We start from the raw sequence: 19,766 nt of genomic DNA on the forward strand, positions 1-19,766 counted from the left end.
GTATGTATATCTTTATTTATAAAGCGCTACTTATGTACGCAACGCTGTACAGTAGAATACATTAATACAAACTGGATTATTATATTGTGCAATATTCATGCTATAACATACAGTATACTTCTTTAGGGATGCTAATTATATCATTATATATTTACATAGTTTGTGGGTAAAAAGACGATAGTGTATCAAGTTGAACCCATGTATGTGACCCCCCCAGCATATATATAAACATACCTATACAGACCAATCGTCCACTTACCTATATTACAAATTATGTTCGTGCCAGTACTAAACTAACCTGAGATCACTCTAGCCTTGGATATTATATTTGCCCAAGAAGTCATCCGAGCCTCTCTTAAGGAATTAATAGAATCTCCCAAGACTAAATGACCTAGCAGGGCAATCCCCAACCTCACTGTCCTCACCCTAAGAACCACCTATGCTGCTTCAAATGAAAGTTCAGTTTCTCAAGTCTAGGGGTGGCCTCTTGTCATTTTCTATGGGAAAAAAGATCCCCCACGCTTTGTCTATAATGTACTTGTAAAGAGTAATCATGTCCCCTCCCAAACGCCTTCTCCCCAAAGAAAACAACCCCAACTTTAATAAACTTTCCTCACAGTTTAATAATTCCATCCCTATTACCACTTAGTTACATCTCTGCACTCTCTCCTTTCTCTTGGACCGGAGCCCAAAACTGCCTCACCAGGGTCCTATAAAGAAACAACGTAATATTTTCATTCCTTGAGTTCATGCCCTTTTTTATGCAAGACAGTATTTTTTGCTTTAGTTGTCACAGAATGACACTGCCTAGAGTTACACAGCTTGTTATCCACAGAAATCCCCAGATCATTTAATGTTTAACTCCCATTTATGTTATTTCTACCAAAGTGCATAACCTTGCAGTTATCAATAGTGAACCTCATTTGCCAGATTGTTGCCCAGTTTTTAAATTTAGTCAAATTTTTCTGCAACATCCTCTATGGAATTTATAATTCTGAATAATTTAGTATCATCAGTAAAATTACAGCTCACAGTTAGTGGTGTTCATATAATAGTAACTGTAGAGTTTAGATTAAGTTAGTTAGGAATTTGGGCAGTTTGAAGCTCTACCAGTAGCGGTACACTATGCCCTTATTAGAATATGTGTCTGTGTAGATCCATTTAGCAGATCTAGTGGTAAGAAAGGACCTGATCTAGAGGACAGAAATCCACAGTGTCTTTCTGGCACCATGGTATATACCGAGTCCAAAAGATGAATTGTGAGTACTTTAATGCAATAAACGTACCTTACAATGGAAATGTGTTTCTTTGGGTCTTATTATACTAAAGCTTTTACTGATGCTTTGCAAAATGCTTATGTGAAGTTATATTTCAGACATTCTCAATATTACTGGCAGTTATATAACATATAGTTTTTCTTGCTTTATGTTCTGTACCTCTCCTTCTTTCAGTCTCTTTTTACTTCCTCTCTCTCTTTGTATTGTCAACATGTATAAAAAGCAAAAACGTAAAAAACGTTTAATTAAGTGAATGCCAATATTTGTGATTTTTATTTTACTGTTTGTGAAAAAAAATATTGTCGTATTTTTCAGTTCATTAGACTGTAGAATATGTGATTTCTGGGTCATTTATGAAGTACAAAGTGGTTATTTTTATATGAGCACAGGTGGAACCACCAGTCTATATGTAAAGAAGTCTTATGGGTGTCAGAATTAGATGAACGAGTCCAAAAGCTGTTTTTAAATTACCCACAAGAAAAATACATTTTCTGGTACATCTAATTTCTGCCTACAGTGGTCTGCCCAGCACTGGAAGCTCCTGAAAATGGCAAAAAGTTTGGTTCCAAATACCTAGCAGACCATGAAGTCCATTATACCTGTGACATTGGTTACCAGCTTATCGGCCCCAGCAGCAGACTGTGTCAGCAAAATGGAAGCTGGACTGGAGAAACCCCTTACTGCAAAGGTAACTTCAGATTTATGTTGCATTAATGCGAAATATCTGTCTGGTAAATTTATGACTGGCACACTTTCCAGTTTCTTTGGTGTCGGACCAGTCGGGCCTATCAGCCGTGGTTGTAATTTAACTGTCTAAGAAGATACAGTAACTGTATACATTGTGCCAAAAAGACATACTGAGAGATGTATAGCACCCTTCAGTAGTGCCATATGTAAAGAAAAGGCCTTACCAGTTATTTTGTGTGATGTAATGAAAGTCCATAGAGAAGCACTGCTATATAAAAACCTAGAAAGGTTTTTTTTTTTTTTTCAGAGGTAAAATTGTATTACTGACTTCAGCTGTAAGGCTGAGCTTTCATGCTTCCATGCCATAAATCATTCGCATTCTAATGGATGCATTATGTAAACCAGTGGAAGGAAAGCAATATAATAAAAAGATTTATTGCCAGTTTGCGTCTTGTCTCTCGTTACAGCAGACAACCTAAAGGATAACGTAATCCAACTCCAATAGGTTGAGAGCATAATTATAAACAAGTGTTATGTTTCCCTAGAATTAGAGCATAGTTTCTATTCCCACTGGCTACTTTATTTCTAACAAACCACTAAATAATTGGCATAGCTGTGCAGTGACTACGAGGCCTGGAGGTTAGGTATTAGTTATTACAAGAACCCCATATGCAAACTATCCAGTGTAAAATTGTGTCAGTCCGGCAGTTATTTCCTTCAAATTCTGTGGGGAGGAGGAAACAGCACATTGAGACAGAGGCCTTTTTCATCCTGCTTAGTTTAATACAGATAAGAAATAAAGAGACCTTTATAAAGGATTTCCATAAACATACTTGACATGTTACTCAAGCTTAAGAAACTGCACATTCCAATGTATAATTCCACCTGTTTATTTGCCCACTGGTGCTCCCTTTTGTAACTGCTATCTAGTTGGATCTCTGGGATGAGACACTGATGCCAGCCCACCTGTGCCCAGTCTTGCCTACACAAGAAACAAAGATCAGACTATGCTAAGAAGTCTTTTCATAGAAGCTCAGCTTATTGCTTTTGACTTTACGTTGAGTAAGTTTCTGGTCTAGTGGAGTTCAGATATTTGGAATATGTGATTAATGGCAGTAGGAATTAGTCTCTTGGCAGGATGCAGGGAATGGCTTGTCATGTGGCATTCATTGGCTGCCTCTGTACACACACTCCGCCGTCTGATGGAATATAATATTCTGTGAAATTTTATAAATAGCATGTTGGGTTTCAAGGGAAAAGATGCAAAAGCATCAAAACGATGCATTCTGCAGATGTAGCCGAATGGGATATATTTTATGGAAGTTAAGGTGAAAACAATACCCTACCAGACAAGAAGTCACGAGTGAGTCAAAAAATGTAAAAACCCATCCTTGATCCTAAACCCATGCAATTTCAACCCCCCTATTCCAAACCAGTAATGCTACAGTATGAAAGTAAGAGGTGGTATAAAAAGCTAAAGCTTAATGGAAAACTTAAACCCTAAAAACAAAATGGGGTTCACCAGCCTAAAGTTGAAGAATCTCTATAACAGTAATGATCCAGGCCTTCAGAACTGTGCAAAATGGGTTGCAATCTTGGATTTTGTTAGAAGTGTCAGTGACACTGCACATGCTCAGTGTGCTCAGTGGGCAGCTGTTGAGAAGCTAAGTTTGTCATCATAGAAGCTGATGCTACAGGGCTGATTATTACATTTTAATGCAAATTGTACTGGTTTGTATGCTTCCATGCACCAATAATCAGCTTTGTATTGTGACATTTATATTCTACATATGCAAGTGTACAGTGAGTCGGTCCCTAAGCTCAGTAACTGGCAGCAGCACAGAGCATGTGCAGGGAATCAGCAGAAAAGAAGATGGGGAGCTACTAGGGGCATTTTGGAGGCACAGATCTTTACTTAAGGGCTGTGGCTGCCTTGAGCTGATACAGAACCCCAAAACACAATTGACAGCATTTCTAGCCTATTAATTCCTTATGTGTTAGTTCTGCTTAAGGAAGAGAGAACTAGAGAGTGTCAAGTCTAAAGCAGTTGGAATGGTTGAGTAATCTGGAGAATGTTTTATCACTAAAACAAGTGGCTTCTTCAATTTTTCTTAAAACTGGCCCTAAACCCTATCCATAACATCTGGCCAAACTGTACATCACTAGACTAGTCCACAATTTAGGCATATGTACATTTTCCTGATCATGACAATAAAGCAGTGATACCTCTGCTAGTTAGTTACCCAGAAACATGAATTGTGCATTCAGTAGAATCAGGGGTGTCACATTCTCACTTCAGCAGATTATTAACATTTAAGGTCTGGGAAAAATCTGTTTTAAATAACAGAAGGCAACATTGAATAGCCGTATGTTTATTATTTTACATTGCTGTTAAATGTGCTTCATAAACATTTTTATTATAAAAGTCCCCAGAAAGTATTTTTATTTTATTACAGTTTATTGCATTCTTTGTAAACTGCTAGCCTCGTCTGACATTGTTGTGACTAAATTAAATAAAAACCCATCAGCACTGTATTTAATATCTGTATTGGAATGACATCTCCCCCAGTGTGAACTTTAACAAGAAACGCCACGTGACGTAGTCTGTCCTGATGCAAAATCGCAAACGCGCAAGCAAGCAGTCTTGCCAAATAAACATTTTATGGCATGTAACAATATACATTTTATAGTATAGTTTTGTTTTTTGAAAACCATATTTCTGGAGAGTTAAATATCCTCTATAATTTGATGATGCTGTTGTACCCCCCCAGTCATATTAAGGCATAAAATGTGTGGCAGGCATTGCTAAGGCAAAATATATGTGACAATATTCTTTAAAATGATGGGTTGAAAAGTTTACCTTTGTTCTCCTTTCAGAAGAAGCATGTACAGATATACAATCTCTTATCCATAACAATGGTGTAACTCTATGCTGGCACCCCCGGCAAAAAAATCTTTGGAGGGGCCTGGTGCAGAGTAGCAAACCCACATAGCCCCGTTCCCCATGCCTGCTTGCATATAAATCCCCACTCCCTGTCTACTCTCCTACCTGAGAGCCGGTGGGGAGGGGGGATTTATATGCAGCAATGGAGGAAGCAGACCCTGCTGTCCGGGGCCCCCCATTATCGTGGGATCTACTTCTGTTTAATGTTATGCCACTAATCCACAATGCTTTGGACCTGGGGTTTTCCAGATAAAGGATCTTTCTGTAATTTGGATTGTTTTGCCACCAATATGGATTCATGCAGCTTAGTTACCATCAAGTACAAGTACTGTTTTATTATTACAGTGAAAATATTTTTTAAAAATCAGAATTATTTGCTTAAAGTGTGCTCTATGGGAGATATGCTTCTTGTAATTCAGACCTTTCTAAATAACAGGTTTTCAAATAAGGGATGCCATACCTGTGCATGCTGTGCAAAGAGATGGGGTATGAGTGAAAGTGGAACCCAGGTCTGTGCATTGGGCACATTAGTTAGGGGACAGGACTTTTGATTTTCTTTAAGTAGAGAAACATGAATTGCACTCGCATAAATGGGATGCACCCAGCTACTCTGCCCGTGAGAGAACATTTACAGATGTTTCAAAAATATGTCCTGTGAAGCAATCCATCTCCTTGTCTAACTTGTTAATAATGGATTCAGGTCCCTCACATAAAGGAAATGAGGCCATGGGGACAGCATTGCTGCACATGTTCTGTTGTAATAATCCATGCTCCATCTGTACCAAATCTTTTTTTTAAATGCAAAATACTAATTATAGAGTTTTTCCTACCCAAACCTGACCTGCAAATGGCATGCTGAGGATTTAACGTTACATAGTTACATAGTTACATAGTTACATAGGGTTGAAAAAAGACCTGTGTCCATCAAGTTCAACCCATCCAAGTAAACCCAGCACACCTAACCCACACCTACCAATCTATACTCACATACATAAACTATAAATACAACCACTAGTACTAACTGTAGATATTAGTATCACAATAGCCTTGGATATTCTGATTGATCAAGAACTCATCCAGGCCCCTCTTAAAGGCATTAACAGAATCTGCCATTACCACATCACTAGGAAGGGCATTCCATAACCTCACTGCCCTCACCGTGAAAAACGTGCATGGTAGGCTAGTAAGTGTCTTGTGTTTTAACAAGGATAAAAGAGAAAAATGCCTTAACCTGCTGGGAATAAAATCAGGCATGAAGCAACAACAAATTCAAAACTACATGTCTCAGACTTGCAGTAACAGAAAGTCATCATCTGGGTACAATATCTAGAAAGCTTCCACCCAAAACTTAGTAGGAAGGAAGAGTTTCCAATAAAGCCCACATGCTGGTGCCTTCCCAAACAGGCACTGGAACACAGCGAGGATTTGTACATATTGGGAAGACTCGGTAGCCTTTTTTTGAGCTACAGCAACATGGGGCGTCTTCTCGACCTACATATAAGTTCAGGCAGAGAAACCACCCCTCCGCTCAAATCTACTTTATGGTGTGTCTGCACCCAGAGACACTGTGTTGGCCTGAGTGGAGACACACGGAGCGGATTTTGGGGTCTAAGGGTGCCAGTATGCATTTTCGCACAAAAATCCACCGGTGTCTGCACCCAGGTCAACATAATGTCCCTAGGTGAAGTCACACCATGAAGCAGATTGGAGCAGAGAAGCAGTTTGCCTAAAGCTATTTATAATGTAACATGTCAGAAGCAAAGAGACTTTCTGCAAATGTAGATCTTAATTCACATGCCATTTATTTAATAAAGGCAGAACATTATGACAAACAGTATTGCTCAGCAAATATGTCTCAGTGCTCTTTGGGTGTAAAAGGGCCAGAGACGACAGATATATTGATAAAAGCAGGCATAGACCATGACACTTGAAAGGCCTATTTGTTTGGCCATAGCTCATTGCGTTTTTATGACAATGCAATGATTGAAAATCAGTATAACATTGCTGCATAGGGTTACAGATCTGCATAAACAAATACTATATGATTGCATCTCTTTCAAAGTAAATAGAGCTAAGGTGTACAGACTTCCTTATCCAAACCGGTGGAAGTCTATTCTTTATCGCAATATATAAATCTATATATATGTAGATGAAATCTTTATAAATTTTACATGGCAATATAAAATGCAGTCAACGTACATTTAATGGGACAGCACAGATATAACTCATAAGGCTTACCGCAAATGGGATTATGTACCTTGACTTTTTTTTTACCTTGATTTTTCCATTTCAAGCTACAAAGAGTGTTTTAAGTTAGTAACCTCTTTTTTCAGGTGAATCCCCTATATGTTTTGATAATTTTGGCTGCATTAAGCCTTTTCATTATTGTGGATATATTCAGTAGGGCAATATGCGAGTGACACTGGCAGCATTAATTATAAAGAGCAATAAGGGTATACAACAGTGAAACAACTTTTATTCCACCATTATCATGCTCATTCATTTCCTGCATTACCTGTATGCTTATGTCATATCGTCAGTATTATACCCTTATTGACATCATCATCATCTAAAGATCACCCACATCCAATATTATCCCATTGCCTTCTAATAAGCATTTCAGTCTTATGCCAACACCATATCCATCAATCTGCACACTCCGGCACCATCCACAGTTGTTTAATACCTGCTATAATGCAAAACATTATAGCAGGTAGACAATGGGCTTTATCTGCAACTCCAGCCCCAATTTCCACCGGATACAAATTGAAATTTACCAAAATATATTTTTCCCGACCATATTATACCACTAAGGGCTAGTTCTATTTCTTGATTTTAATTATGCTTTACCATATAAATTACTTCAATACATTCAATATTTTTCTCATTTGCATACCATGCTGAATGGAATACTTATGTCACCAATGATGTTAATCAATGTATGAAAATTGTTAATTAAAGGGATAATAAAAGGATTATAAAAAAAATGTTACAAATTAATCTTACAAAATGGCTTATTTCTTAGGTACCAGTTTATGCAGCAGTAACCCCTGTCTAAATGGAGGAACCTGTGTAGAGGGAACTAACCAATACAAATGTAATTGCCCACAAGAGTGGTCTGGATCCAACTGCCAGCACCAAACACAGACAGGTAAGGTATCAATTGGAGGACATGCTGCTTTTCCCTTGACAGAGGCCACAACAGAAACTATCCAGTAGTTGTTTAATGGTTTCCAATTGCTTTCTAAGATCCTCCTCAGGAATGGACTGTCACTAGTGATTCAGCCTTTAACCGTAAGCCTCGCTGTGCCAGAATTGATCGTACTCAGCACTGTAGCTGTGAGGCTGGATTCCAAATGAGCGGTACGCCCGACAATGGCATTTGTCAAGGTAAGAGATTTTTATTTTTTTTATTTTGTAGTATATGCTCCATTCTAAGCAACATTTATTGTACATAAACTGAGCAATACATTGGATTGTTTTGGATGGCTTTGCATCTGGAGTTTTCTGATAATGGTTTATTCCATAATGTGGAGCATCATGACTTAAGGCTATTAAAAAAGATGGTGGCTCAGTTGGTAGCACTTCTGAGTTTGATTCCTGCTTGGGCATTATCTGCAAGAAGTTTGCATTTTCTCTCTATGAATGTGATACGGACCTTAGACAGTAAGTTCTACTGGGGCAGGAACTGATGTGAATGATATATAATGCCTGTGCTATATAAATACAGATAATACATTGTTTTGCAGTTATCATGGATATCTGTTAGATTAATTAACATCAGGTATAGGGTCTGTTTAATGCATAGGACCTGAGGTTTTCAAGAGTTTTCAATAGTTTATGCATTCTAAGTATATTTTTTTAAGAAAGCGTATTATGCATAATTACGTAGTTAAGCAAAGTTGAAAAAAGTCCATTATGTTCAACCCCTCTAAACCCCACTGCACATATATACACATACTCATACAGCCAGTTATACATATATAAACTATATATATACTAATATCTATACTAATTGTAGATTTTAGTATCACAATAGCCTTGAATATTATGCTTGTTTAAGAAATTATCCAAGCCCCTCTTAAAGGCATTAATAGGATCTGCCATCACAACATCACCAAGGCATGACACAACCTCATTCCAATTACCGTGAAGAACCGCCTACGTTGCTTCAACTTAAAAATTCTGTTCCTCTAATGTAAACGAGTAACCTCTTGTGCGTTAATCCTTTTAAATGGAAAAAAAATCCCTTGCTGCTTGTATACTGTCTTCTAATGTACTTGTAAAGAGTCATCATGTCCCTTCGCAAGAAAAACAACCCCAACCTTGACAGTCTAAACCCTCCATCCCCTTTACCAGTTTAGTTGCACGTCTCTGCACTATCTCCAGCTCATTAATATCCTTCTTAAGGACTGGAGCCCAAAACTGCATACTCAAGGTGAGGCCTTACCAGGGACCTAGTTAGCAAAATGATGTTTTAATCCTTTGAGTTAATGCCCCTTGTAATGCAAGACAGTACTTTATTTGCTTTAGTAGCCACAGAATGACACTGCCTAGAGTTACACAGTATGTTATCCACAGAAATTCTCAGATCCTTCTCAATTAAGGATACCCCCAACACATTAACATTTAGGGGCCGATTTACTAATCCACGGACGGATCAAAAGTGTCCGAATGCATTTTTTTTGTAATGATCTGTATTTTGCGATTTTTTCGTAAATTGTCACAACTTTTTCGTAGCCATTACGACTTGCGCGAATTGTCGCGACTTTTCCGTAGCCGTTGAAAAAAAATCGGAAAGGTTTGCCCGCCATTTACTAGCGTTCAATACGAAAAAGTTGCGACAATTCGCGCAAGTCGTAACGGCTACGAAAAAGTCGCGACAATTCGCGCAAGTCGTAACGGCTACGAAAAAGTTGCGACGGCGACGAAAAAATCATAAAATGTTCGTTTCCAATCTGATTTTTTCCCATTCAGGATTCGGATTCGTGGATTAGTAAATCAGCCCCTTAGTGTATAACTCCCATTTATATTATTTCTACCAAAGTGCATACCTTTACACTTAATGCATTCTGCATGCAACTTTCCTCTATGTAATGGTATTTTGGGGTGTCTGATTGAGAGGCTATTCCGTATGGGCAACAAAAAGTCATGTGCTGCTATATTGTACAGCTTTTGATCCGGAGGAGTGAATCAGTTCTAGTTTCTTGAATTGAGATAAGGTGTAGTACACTACAGTGTGTGTAGGAGTTGAACAGCAGCATAGGAGAGCTTATTTGGGGTACAAGGAGTGAGAGAAACCATTGTGTTGCATTGTCACATAATTCCTGTAAGATTCAGCATTTGCTCTCCCTCTGCAGATGTTAACGAGTGTGAAGTTTTTAGGGTGGAGGGAGCACCTCACATTTGTATGCATACCTGCATCAACACCCCTGGATCTTTTCGCTGTGTTTGCCCTACTGGATTTAAAACACTTACAGATGGAAAAAGTTGTGAAGGTGAGAATGGCTAATGTCATTATTTTTGCATGATAGGCAGTGTACTAATGATGGTTTTCCAGATCAGGGATCTTTATATAATTTGGATCACCATACTTTAAGTCTACTAAAAAATAATTGAAACCCCTATAAGAATGTTTTGTTTCCAATAATTTTATCCTAGTTGGGATCAAGTACAAGTTACTGTTTTATTATTACAGAGAAAAAGGGAAATCATGTTTTAATATTACAATTTAATGCAATGATATTTATTTATTTGTTTAAAATGGAGTCTATTAGAGATGGCCTTCCCGTAATTTGGAACTTTCTGGAAACAAGTTTCTGGATGTCAGGTCCCATAGTTGTAACTCTTTTTCTACCCCAAGCTTTCTTGCCATACACTGTTATGTACATTTGCCCCATCAATAACTAGAATTGAGCAAGAGAGAAATATCCAATCTGCATTGCAGCAGAAAACAAATTAATGGCACCAGATTCCTGTCACCCATAAACTCCCAGTAACTAAATGAACGTGGTGGATGCAGGGAGTAGTTGTTCACAAAACTGCAGGGCTGTATGTTTGACTTTCCTGCTTTAATAGCTGCTGCATAAAATCAGAGGTGACTTCAGATATTAAATATAAGCAGCATTCTGAATACCCATACAGAATCAAAGCTCTAAATGCCTCACATATTTATAATGCCCAAGGTTTGCGGAGACGTATTTATCTATGGCACTAGGGGCCCAAGAAGAAAATGGCTGCAAACATTTGTGGCTGAATATTTTCAAGATCAACTGAAAAAAAATTAAAAACTTTAAATAAGAAATTCTTAGAAGTCAGTAGGAGCAGGGGCAATTGCAATACTGCTTCCCCTTGCCCCTCAGCACTTACTTTTACTGCACTGGAGGGGGTCTAGGGGGTCTGCATCACTAGAGCAATTGCATTTTATGCACTAGCAGAGCCAAATTTAATATTTAATATGTCTCTTAAAGTTACCAGGCGTGGCTTTGTGCCTTCCCTGTTATATTGGGGGTGAGGGTGTATTTTTAAAATTCAAGTTATGTTATGATTCAAGTCAAATTTTAAAAATTAATAAAACAGTCTCAGATCCTATACCCCTTTAAGTAGAAAATAACCCCCTTACTTGAATCAATATGGATTTGTAGGGACCCATAAGGTTAATCTGCTCCTATGGCTTTAAACCCTACTACGTCCTGATTTCTGCTGTTACTGGGCAAAGACCCATGTATCCGTTTATAGTTATGCACTTATACCTATTGGTTATTTGGGTTGATCACACCCCTTGCAGACTCATATAGTGTTTAGCAGGAGGTGTGGCTTCCTCTTTGGCTGCCTTTGTGTCTCAGGAACAGGTCACTGAGCCAGGGATCAGAACAGACCCCAATAAGGCCTCATTGCCCCAGAGTACCCATCCTATACTCTAGAGAAGTCAGGGACAGGAACCCCATTAACGAGGACCAGTTAGATTGTTACTCTTGTAAAAGCACTCTCTATGAGAGTGAGATAGAGAGGGTAGGAAGCAAGAGCAGCTCAGCTCCACCAAGGAAAGTAGGAAAGTAAGTACCTCAGCATAGGGCCGCGGTTTAAGACAAAGGAGACACAGACACAGTCGGCTGTAGGATTCTCAAGCTAGGGGTTATCAACCTGAGGACTGAGGTATCTATCCTGACTGCTTCCAAAGGGGTGCCAAGCTGACCAGGTGCATTTACCCTGCCCAGACTCTAAAAGGAGGTGGGATAAACTGGTGTGCATCCTCTCTTGTGGTCCTCAGAGTACTATCATATACCATCTGCATTGTGAGTATATTTGATTTAACCCTGCATCATCATTTGTCTTTGACAATAAACTGCACTGTAGTTCAACTGCAAGAACCCCATCTGGCGTCCATCTTTGCTAAATAGCACTGCACACAGCTACAGAGAGTTCTAGTTCCACTACACTCTAGCTCCGCATGGTCTCTTCCATATAGCGAAGTCCCATCCTGTCTAAGAGCATCGCATGTACCCCATGCTCTAAACCCCACTAGCCTGGGTTTTAACTATTTCATAGCCAAATAGGGGTTACAGATTCTATTTTAATGATTTTAAGGGCAGATTTACAATTGCTTGTTTGTCTGGATTAGGCTAGAATGACTGCAGAAAGTACAAGTGGGTTACTGTACTAACTAGGGGTTGCCTTATACTACCTTCTTTCCAAGCTGATTGCCAGCTTACTAAATATGCAATGAGTTAGGGATTATGTTTTTAACATGGTGCATATACGTAACAGTTTGTATTGTTTTTATTATCAGATATAGATGAATGCAGTTCTGGACAGCACAACTGCTCAAGGGGTTCAATGTGCATCAATACTGGAGGGGGCTTTCAGTGCGTCTCACCTGAATGTCCAAAATCTAATGGAAACATCAGCTATGTGAAAACATCCCCTATGTAAGTAAGATTACTTTATATGAAGAAAACTCAGTGGCAGTGAAGCATAACCTTGCTTACTGTTTGCATAGCACATCCCTCCATTGCATATTCTCCTTTGGTAGCTGCTCGATTGTCTTGGATAAAAAAATTCTATAAATTGTTCAATAAAACAGCAGTGGTAAACACATATGGAAATAACCCCATTAGGGTCTTTGATCAGGGATCCTGCAAAAAAAAACTCCCATTGAGCACACTTACTTTGAAACTAGTGATGAGCAAATCTGTCCTGTTTCGGTTCAGTGAAAAATTTGCGAATCTTTGAAAAGATTTGCAAAATGGTGGAACATTTGCGAAAATGATGCACATAAAAATAAATTGTTGCGTGTCTCAGAAAACTTTTTAAAAATTTCTTCACAGCAAATTTTTGCGCCCCTTTTGCGAAAAAATCCATCAATGGCGAAATGTGGAAATTCATGCCTGGTGAAAAGTTTTGCCCATCACTATTTGAAACCAAATAGTCTGCTGCCAGAAGGGTTTAAAGAGGTTGTTAAGCCCTAAATGTGCATGTTTTATTATTTACAGTTTTTGTATTATTAAGCTTTTTGTTCAGCAACTGTCCAGTTTGGATTATCTGGTTGCTAGGGTCCAATTTAACCTAGTTTCTTTATAATTTCTAAAAAAAAAAATATCATAATAATAATAATAAACAGCTTGATTTTTGTGGTGAGATGTGGCTTGATGCATTTGGTCACTAAATCAGGCATTACATGGATATATTTCTGTGTTTGTTCAATGGACCAAGGTTTAATGAGCTATTGCAAACCATATGCCCACCTCACAATACAAAATGGAGATTCATAGCTTATTTACCATTATTATTTACCTTCTCCCAGTCACTTGTGGCCACAAAGCTGCAAACATTATGATGGGCCAAACACTTGTGCAAGTCTCTGTATCACTGCTAGCCAATTCAGTGGCAATGCCATTTTTGAGTTCTTAAATGATCCACAGTGTAAATATGCATTATATTTAACAAACAAAGCTTAACATTTCAGGTTCAGGCAAGGAAACACATGCACATGAATCTTCAGCAGTTTAATGTGCTCAGGGATCCACACAACCAAAGGATAAAAATTGAAGGTTTTTGAATCAAGTTCATTATCCAACATCCATTGTCTCCATTCTTTTACAGAATGTGTATTTATACATATTATGTATGTTCTCAATAAACAGGCTCCTCTCACATACATAACATCATTTGAATAAGACTATGCTGTGTAGTGAAGCAGTAAAAGCAAAACACACCTAAATAAAAGGCGGTCCTCATGTAACCTAAATTTTACATTTCTCTACATCATAAACACAAAAGTTTACAAGCAAATAATCAAGGGGAAATCCATCCACACACAACTTTAGTTTCTTTAAAAGTAAACATAATTTCAAGCAACTTTGCAACATTTGGAACAGTTACCTAAGCCTGACCCCCTGTTCTCCTGCTGATCTGGCTGACTATTTTCAGATTCAAATAAAATGTAACAGTAGTCGACTGTCCTCAGCCTGCCTTTAGCCTGCATTCCCCAAATCCCATAATTCCATGCACATGTGATGTCAATAAGCAAAGTAACACCCAGTGCAATGCATCGTGGGTTATGTAGTTCCTGCATGCAGTCTGTAAACTGTGGAGAAGTGGTTATAATTTGTAACATCAGCCTTGTAGTCCCTCCTCCTCTGCTGGACTTCAGCATATAAAATGGTATTAATTTATACTTTTTGGAGCAACAGTTTACAGTGATAGGTACTGTATGTTAGGGGTTTCCCTTTTAATGCTTTAATGACACCTACCGATTAAGGTTTCAATTGAAATACTGAGACCTGCATAAATTGTGAGATTGCTTGCTATATCCGTACATGTTCTTACGTACATATTTAATTTAAAAATGTTTCTGACATTATTTTGTGCAGCCAATGTGAACGAAATCCATGCCCAATGGACAGCAGGTCATGTCACCATGCTCCAAAGACCATCTCCTTCCACTATCTCTCTCTCCCTTCAAATATTCCAACTCCAGTTACCCTGTTTCGGATGGCTACTGCATCTGCTCCTGGGCGGCCAGGCCCCGACAGCTTACGATTTGGAATTGTTGGCGGCAACAGCAGGGGGAATTTTGTTATGCAAAGATCAGACAGACAAACTGGAGAACTCATTCTCGTCCAGAGCCTAAAGGGTCCGCAGGTGATTGAAGTGGATGTAGATATGTCAGAATACTTGGACCGTATGTTCCAGGCCAAGCATGTCTCAAAGATTACAGTTTTTGTATCACCTTATGACTTTTAAAGAAAAATGAACTTCAAGAAAACTTTCTTCTTCTTACCACCAAAGAACAGAATATGCAGAATACACATTGCCTTGTATGGGCAAATTTACATGAAAGGAAACAAAATAATGGGAATATAAAGTATTTAGTGAAACACTGAAAACTGTGGCGAAATGCGTGATTAGTCAGTGCAATCTATGGTTACAAGCCTCACTATTAAAATGTTCCAAATTAATTTTGTAGTAGACGCAGTAAGTCAATAAATAGGTTGCGGTATATGCTTTCAACTAGTATCCAGGACAATAATATTGAGTTATAGTATTCTTATCAACATCTCTGGAGCTCCCTGCACTATTGGTATTATTTTGAGCTTTCCGGCCTCCTAATGCAATGATATTTTCCTACACTACGAATGTTATGCTTAGACTATTAAGTATATATATACAGTAAGGATACCATGTCTGTAAAAACAGAAAATACTTTTCAGTACAACTTGCCCGTCTGTATTTCACACATGCTAATGTTTAGGTGAAAATGTATGAAATGCCTGGACATGAAAAATACACAAATGTACAGTGAAGAGGGTGGTCTGTGGATTTGTGCCATATATATATATATAACATTTTTATATTTTTATATGAATGTGAGCTAAAACTTCATCTGATGTTTTCTTCATCTACTTTTAGGACTTGTTTGAAAATCAGATGATGTTTTAGATCACATTCATATACAAATATAGAATATTTTAAAGGGATACTAAACTTTTGGGAATCACTGTATACTAGTGTTTAAAGCTTTGGAATCACCCAGAATTTTTTTTTAAATAAAAATGATACATTCATTCACAGAGGAACCATCAAAATGATCACAATACATTTGTCATAAAATTATTTTTACTTTATATAACTGTCCGTATAAACTTAAATGCATTTTTCAAAGAATCATCTGCAGTAGAACCCTTATTTTACCAGAAAAAAAAATAAAAAAAAGGGAAAATCAGGGAAATGTATTTTGCATTATATTTTAGTGGGACTACAGAAAATGGTGTAAAATGAGGGAAAACTTAAAACAAGGGGATGTAAAATTGAGGTTTCGCTGTATTTGCAGCTACTCCATCATTGCAGAGCTTTGGCATTCAAGCTGTCAGTTTTTGAAGATATTCAGGGCAAAATTTCAACCCACACGTTCTTTACCCATTGGTGCACTGCCTTGTAGGATATTCTCCTTGGTAAAGCCATGCCCACAAGAGATCAAAAAGGGTTGAGGTCTGGCAGTTGTGCTCAGTTCTCAGGCTCCCTATTTCTTTATCAAATAGAGTTTAGCTTAAAAGTAGCTTTCGGATTGTTGCCTTGCTGCATGAAATTTGCACCAACCTAGTGCTGATTACAGGGAATGCATGACATATAAAACAAATTCTGAGTGATTCCAAACCAACTTTTAAACATTAGTATATATATATATATATATACTCCCTATACAAATGTTTCCTAGCAGCCATATTAGATTAGTGGCACATTCTGGTAGACATTTGAAAAGGAGTATGGGGATGGGCCAGACCATAGGGTTGGCTGTATGTTAGTCCTCTTCCCCAGCTGCTTCTGCATATGGAACCCCTGATTAGCTGTCAGATGAACACCCCAGTTCTCTGATTGTTTTATATGGCTCCTCCCCGCCAACAAAGTGTGCCATTGCATTCTTCACTGTTTACTGAGCATATCTGAAAGGGCTGAAGTGTCATGGCAGGAACTGATGCAGCAAAAATAACTGTGTTGTAATAAGCATGGTTTCTGGATCTCCTAAACAATGGCTGGTACTGGCATTTATTCGCCATATTGAGAAATCATTGATAATCTGTGCAAACATGTATAGTGCAACCTCTTGAAAAGAGAGTAAACATTTAAATACAAGGGCCTCATGCAGCCATTGCCGCAGAGCAAAAATGCATCCCCTAGAGCCCATGCACTTACTGGCTGCACGTGGGCCAATAGCTCCTGCAGCCTGCACTCTGCACCTTTTGCTGTGTTCAAATTTTGCCATAGGCAGGTGTTAACTACAGTGCTCCATAGCATTTTGCACCTATTGGTGCTTTTGGGTTTGCATGTCTGAATGATATGCAAGTTAGTAGGGGTCTAATAGGATGCACAAATACCACCCCCCATAAATACAGCATGGCTGCCATGGGTAAAGGGATCCCCTTTGATGACCCCTAGCTTATATATCATTCAGAAACACAAGCCAGATTGCTCTAGTGGGTGTAAAGTACTATGAAGCCCTTTACTTGCAGAATAAGGTAGGACTTTTAACTCAGCAAAAGCAACCAAGAGAAAGCAGGAAGCAGACTACATTAATGTTGATTTTTTTTTTTTGTATAAATGCATACTGTGTAGTTTCATAAATTGAGCATTAGGTTGGATATATATATACAGCTTATGTTATTGAGGTACCTTGTGCTAAATACTACATTTCCTGACAGCTTTTTTTTATGTATGCAAATATCACTCAGCAGATTTTATATCCAGCTTTTCAGGCAGTCCTTCTGAAAAGGCATGCTGTGATAGGAAAGAATCCAGGAATTCAGAATATGCGCATGAAGTGCTTAACAGATACAAAAACTGATTTTCAGGTTTCATTCCTGATAAAGAGCACCTTAAGATTATAAAAAAAACTCTTGTTGGCATATTTTTATATATTTATTTGAAGCTTAAATTCCTTTGCTTCAACATCTGAAACCATTTAATGTCATTTATATAATACGAGTGTATCATGCCATCATCTAACAGGCGGGATAACAGGAGTCAGATGGAGGAAGGACTCAACTATTGATTTTATGGTGATTATTTTGTCTATATTGTGTTTACTATGATTTTTGGTACAGCATTTTGGACAGTTTTCTAATTAAAATGGTGGGTGTTACATATTCCAAAATAATTTGCCTAAAGATCTAGATCTCTCTCCTCTAAGAGGCGAAAATGAGCACTTAAAAAACATTCCAAGAGCGTGTGATCTAGCAGCAAGGGTTTATATCTTCCAAAAGCAAGTGGTTTGCACAGGTAGAAATAGGTGCTTGGCCAGAATCCAGTACTCCCTTTGGGCTACGTTATGTTATTATACATATAAATCACACAAGGCAACTTATCCCAGGGGGCACACAAGTTTTAGGACAATCACTTACTTATGCCTATACCAAGCACCTCTGTTTGAGCAGCGGAGAATAGCAAGTCTTCCCGTGAGTGCAACTGCAGAAGTAACAGGCTGGTATGGGGTTTGCATGTGAATAAACATGGGCCACCCATGTGCCACTGTCACCATCGGGTCTTTGCTTTCATTCTAATGATTGGTTTGATTGCTGATTGGTTGCTATTAAAATGGCACTTGTGCAATTTAGTAAATGATCCCTACTGAATATTAACACCTCAGTTTGTTTTTTGTACCCCATTATTTACCTTATAAGGATTTCTTTTACCATTACTGTTTATACTGCCAAAACAATTAGCAGAAATTATATGAATTTCATATGTTTGTAATATACTGTATGTAAGAGGGTACATAGCAAATGAACAAACTAGTATTATAGTTTACCATCATTGTGTGAGTTAAACAAAAGCACTTACCATAAGAAAAGAAAGCAGTCACCTTACATTTGGAAACAAACAACCTGTTAATAAATTGAAGCGTTCTACTGTTGGCCAGTGCTGGGCCTTAAGTAAAGGGGGCAGACTGAAGCACCCAGAATGGTTATGTGACCCTCAGCAGGGAAGGGTATGGCTATAGTCAGCCATTCCATGTGCAGTGATGTGCAAGTGATAGGGACTGGACGACCATTTATGCATTATCATTTATGAATTTATATGCTACATCAGCATTCCATTGTTATAATGTCCCAAGTATCCAACTATAATTTAAAGGACATCGATATTACTTACATGACATTATAATAATTCATAAAAGTCTCCTTATTTCCAACAGTACTACTCTCAGTCGAAACTCATTAAGCTTTCAGAAGCCCTGTAGGAATTCTGTGACCTGTATTGAGGCACCAAACATAGTTGTTTGTTTATATTATATAAATTTACAGAATGATACATGATTACATGCATTGTATTGAATGGTTGGAACGTTTATCAATGAAATTCCTGATATACCAGATACGTATATATATATATATAACATATTTGAGGACAATGCATACAATACTTTTAAGCAGAACTTGGAATAGCAAAGTCACTTTTATTGTCATTTTTATATGAGATAATGCCTTAAGAATAAAAAAGTTTACTTTTGCCTGAAAACAATGTGTTGAAGTACAATTTAGTCTTTTATGTCCTGCTTTTTTTCTCCTGATGTCATTGTCCCACCCCTCTGCCCCAGTTTTGCCACCGGCATTGCTGGTCAATCATATTACTCATTGTAGCACCACAAACAAACCTATGCCCTAATGATAAGCCTATTTCTAATAAACTCTAGTTATAAACCAATGACAGAATGGAACAAAATGGCATGATGATGCCTGGGGGCTAACATATAGTATTACATTTTTATTGGCATACACTTCAAATTTTAGCTGTATATAAAAAAAGACATAAAAACAGTTTCTTGTTAAAGCATCAACTATTCAATTAGCATGTGAGATTTC

General features: G+C 37.9%; 1 protein-coding gene across 1 annotated transcript in view; it reads left to right on the top strand.

Moving 5' to 3' along the window:
- Window positions 1–19,425, top strand: part of fbln7 (fibulin 7) — a 59,612-nt gene extending 40,187 nt beyond the window's left edge. The window contains exons 3-8 of the mRNA XM_002940399.5: window positions 1,795–1,965; window positions 7,934–8,059; window positions 8,158–8,298; window positions 10,269–10,406; window positions 12,698–12,836; window positions 14,781–19,425. Coding sequence (XP_002940445.2) covers window positions 1,795–1,965; window positions 7,934–8,059; window positions 8,158–8,298; window positions 10,269–10,406; window positions 12,698–12,836; window positions 14,781–15,153 — 1,088 coding nt within the window. The 3' untranslated portion in view covers window positions 15,154–19,425. The remainder of the gene's footprint in view (window positions 1–1,794; window positions 1,966–7,933; window positions 8,060–8,157; window positions 8,299–10,268; window positions 10,407–12,697; window positions 12,837–14,780) is intronic.
- The last annotated feature ends 341 nt before the right edge of the window (window positions 19,426–19,766 follow it).

The sequence above is a fragment of the Xenopus tropicalis genome, chromosome 5 (genome assembly GCF_000004195.4).
Source record: "Xenopus tropicalis strain Nigerian chromosome 5, UCB_Xtro_10.0, whole genome shotgun sequence".
In the NCBI taxonomy this organism is placed as follows: Eukaryota; Metazoa; Chordata; class Amphibia; order Anura; family Pipidae; genus Xenopus; species Xenopus tropicalis.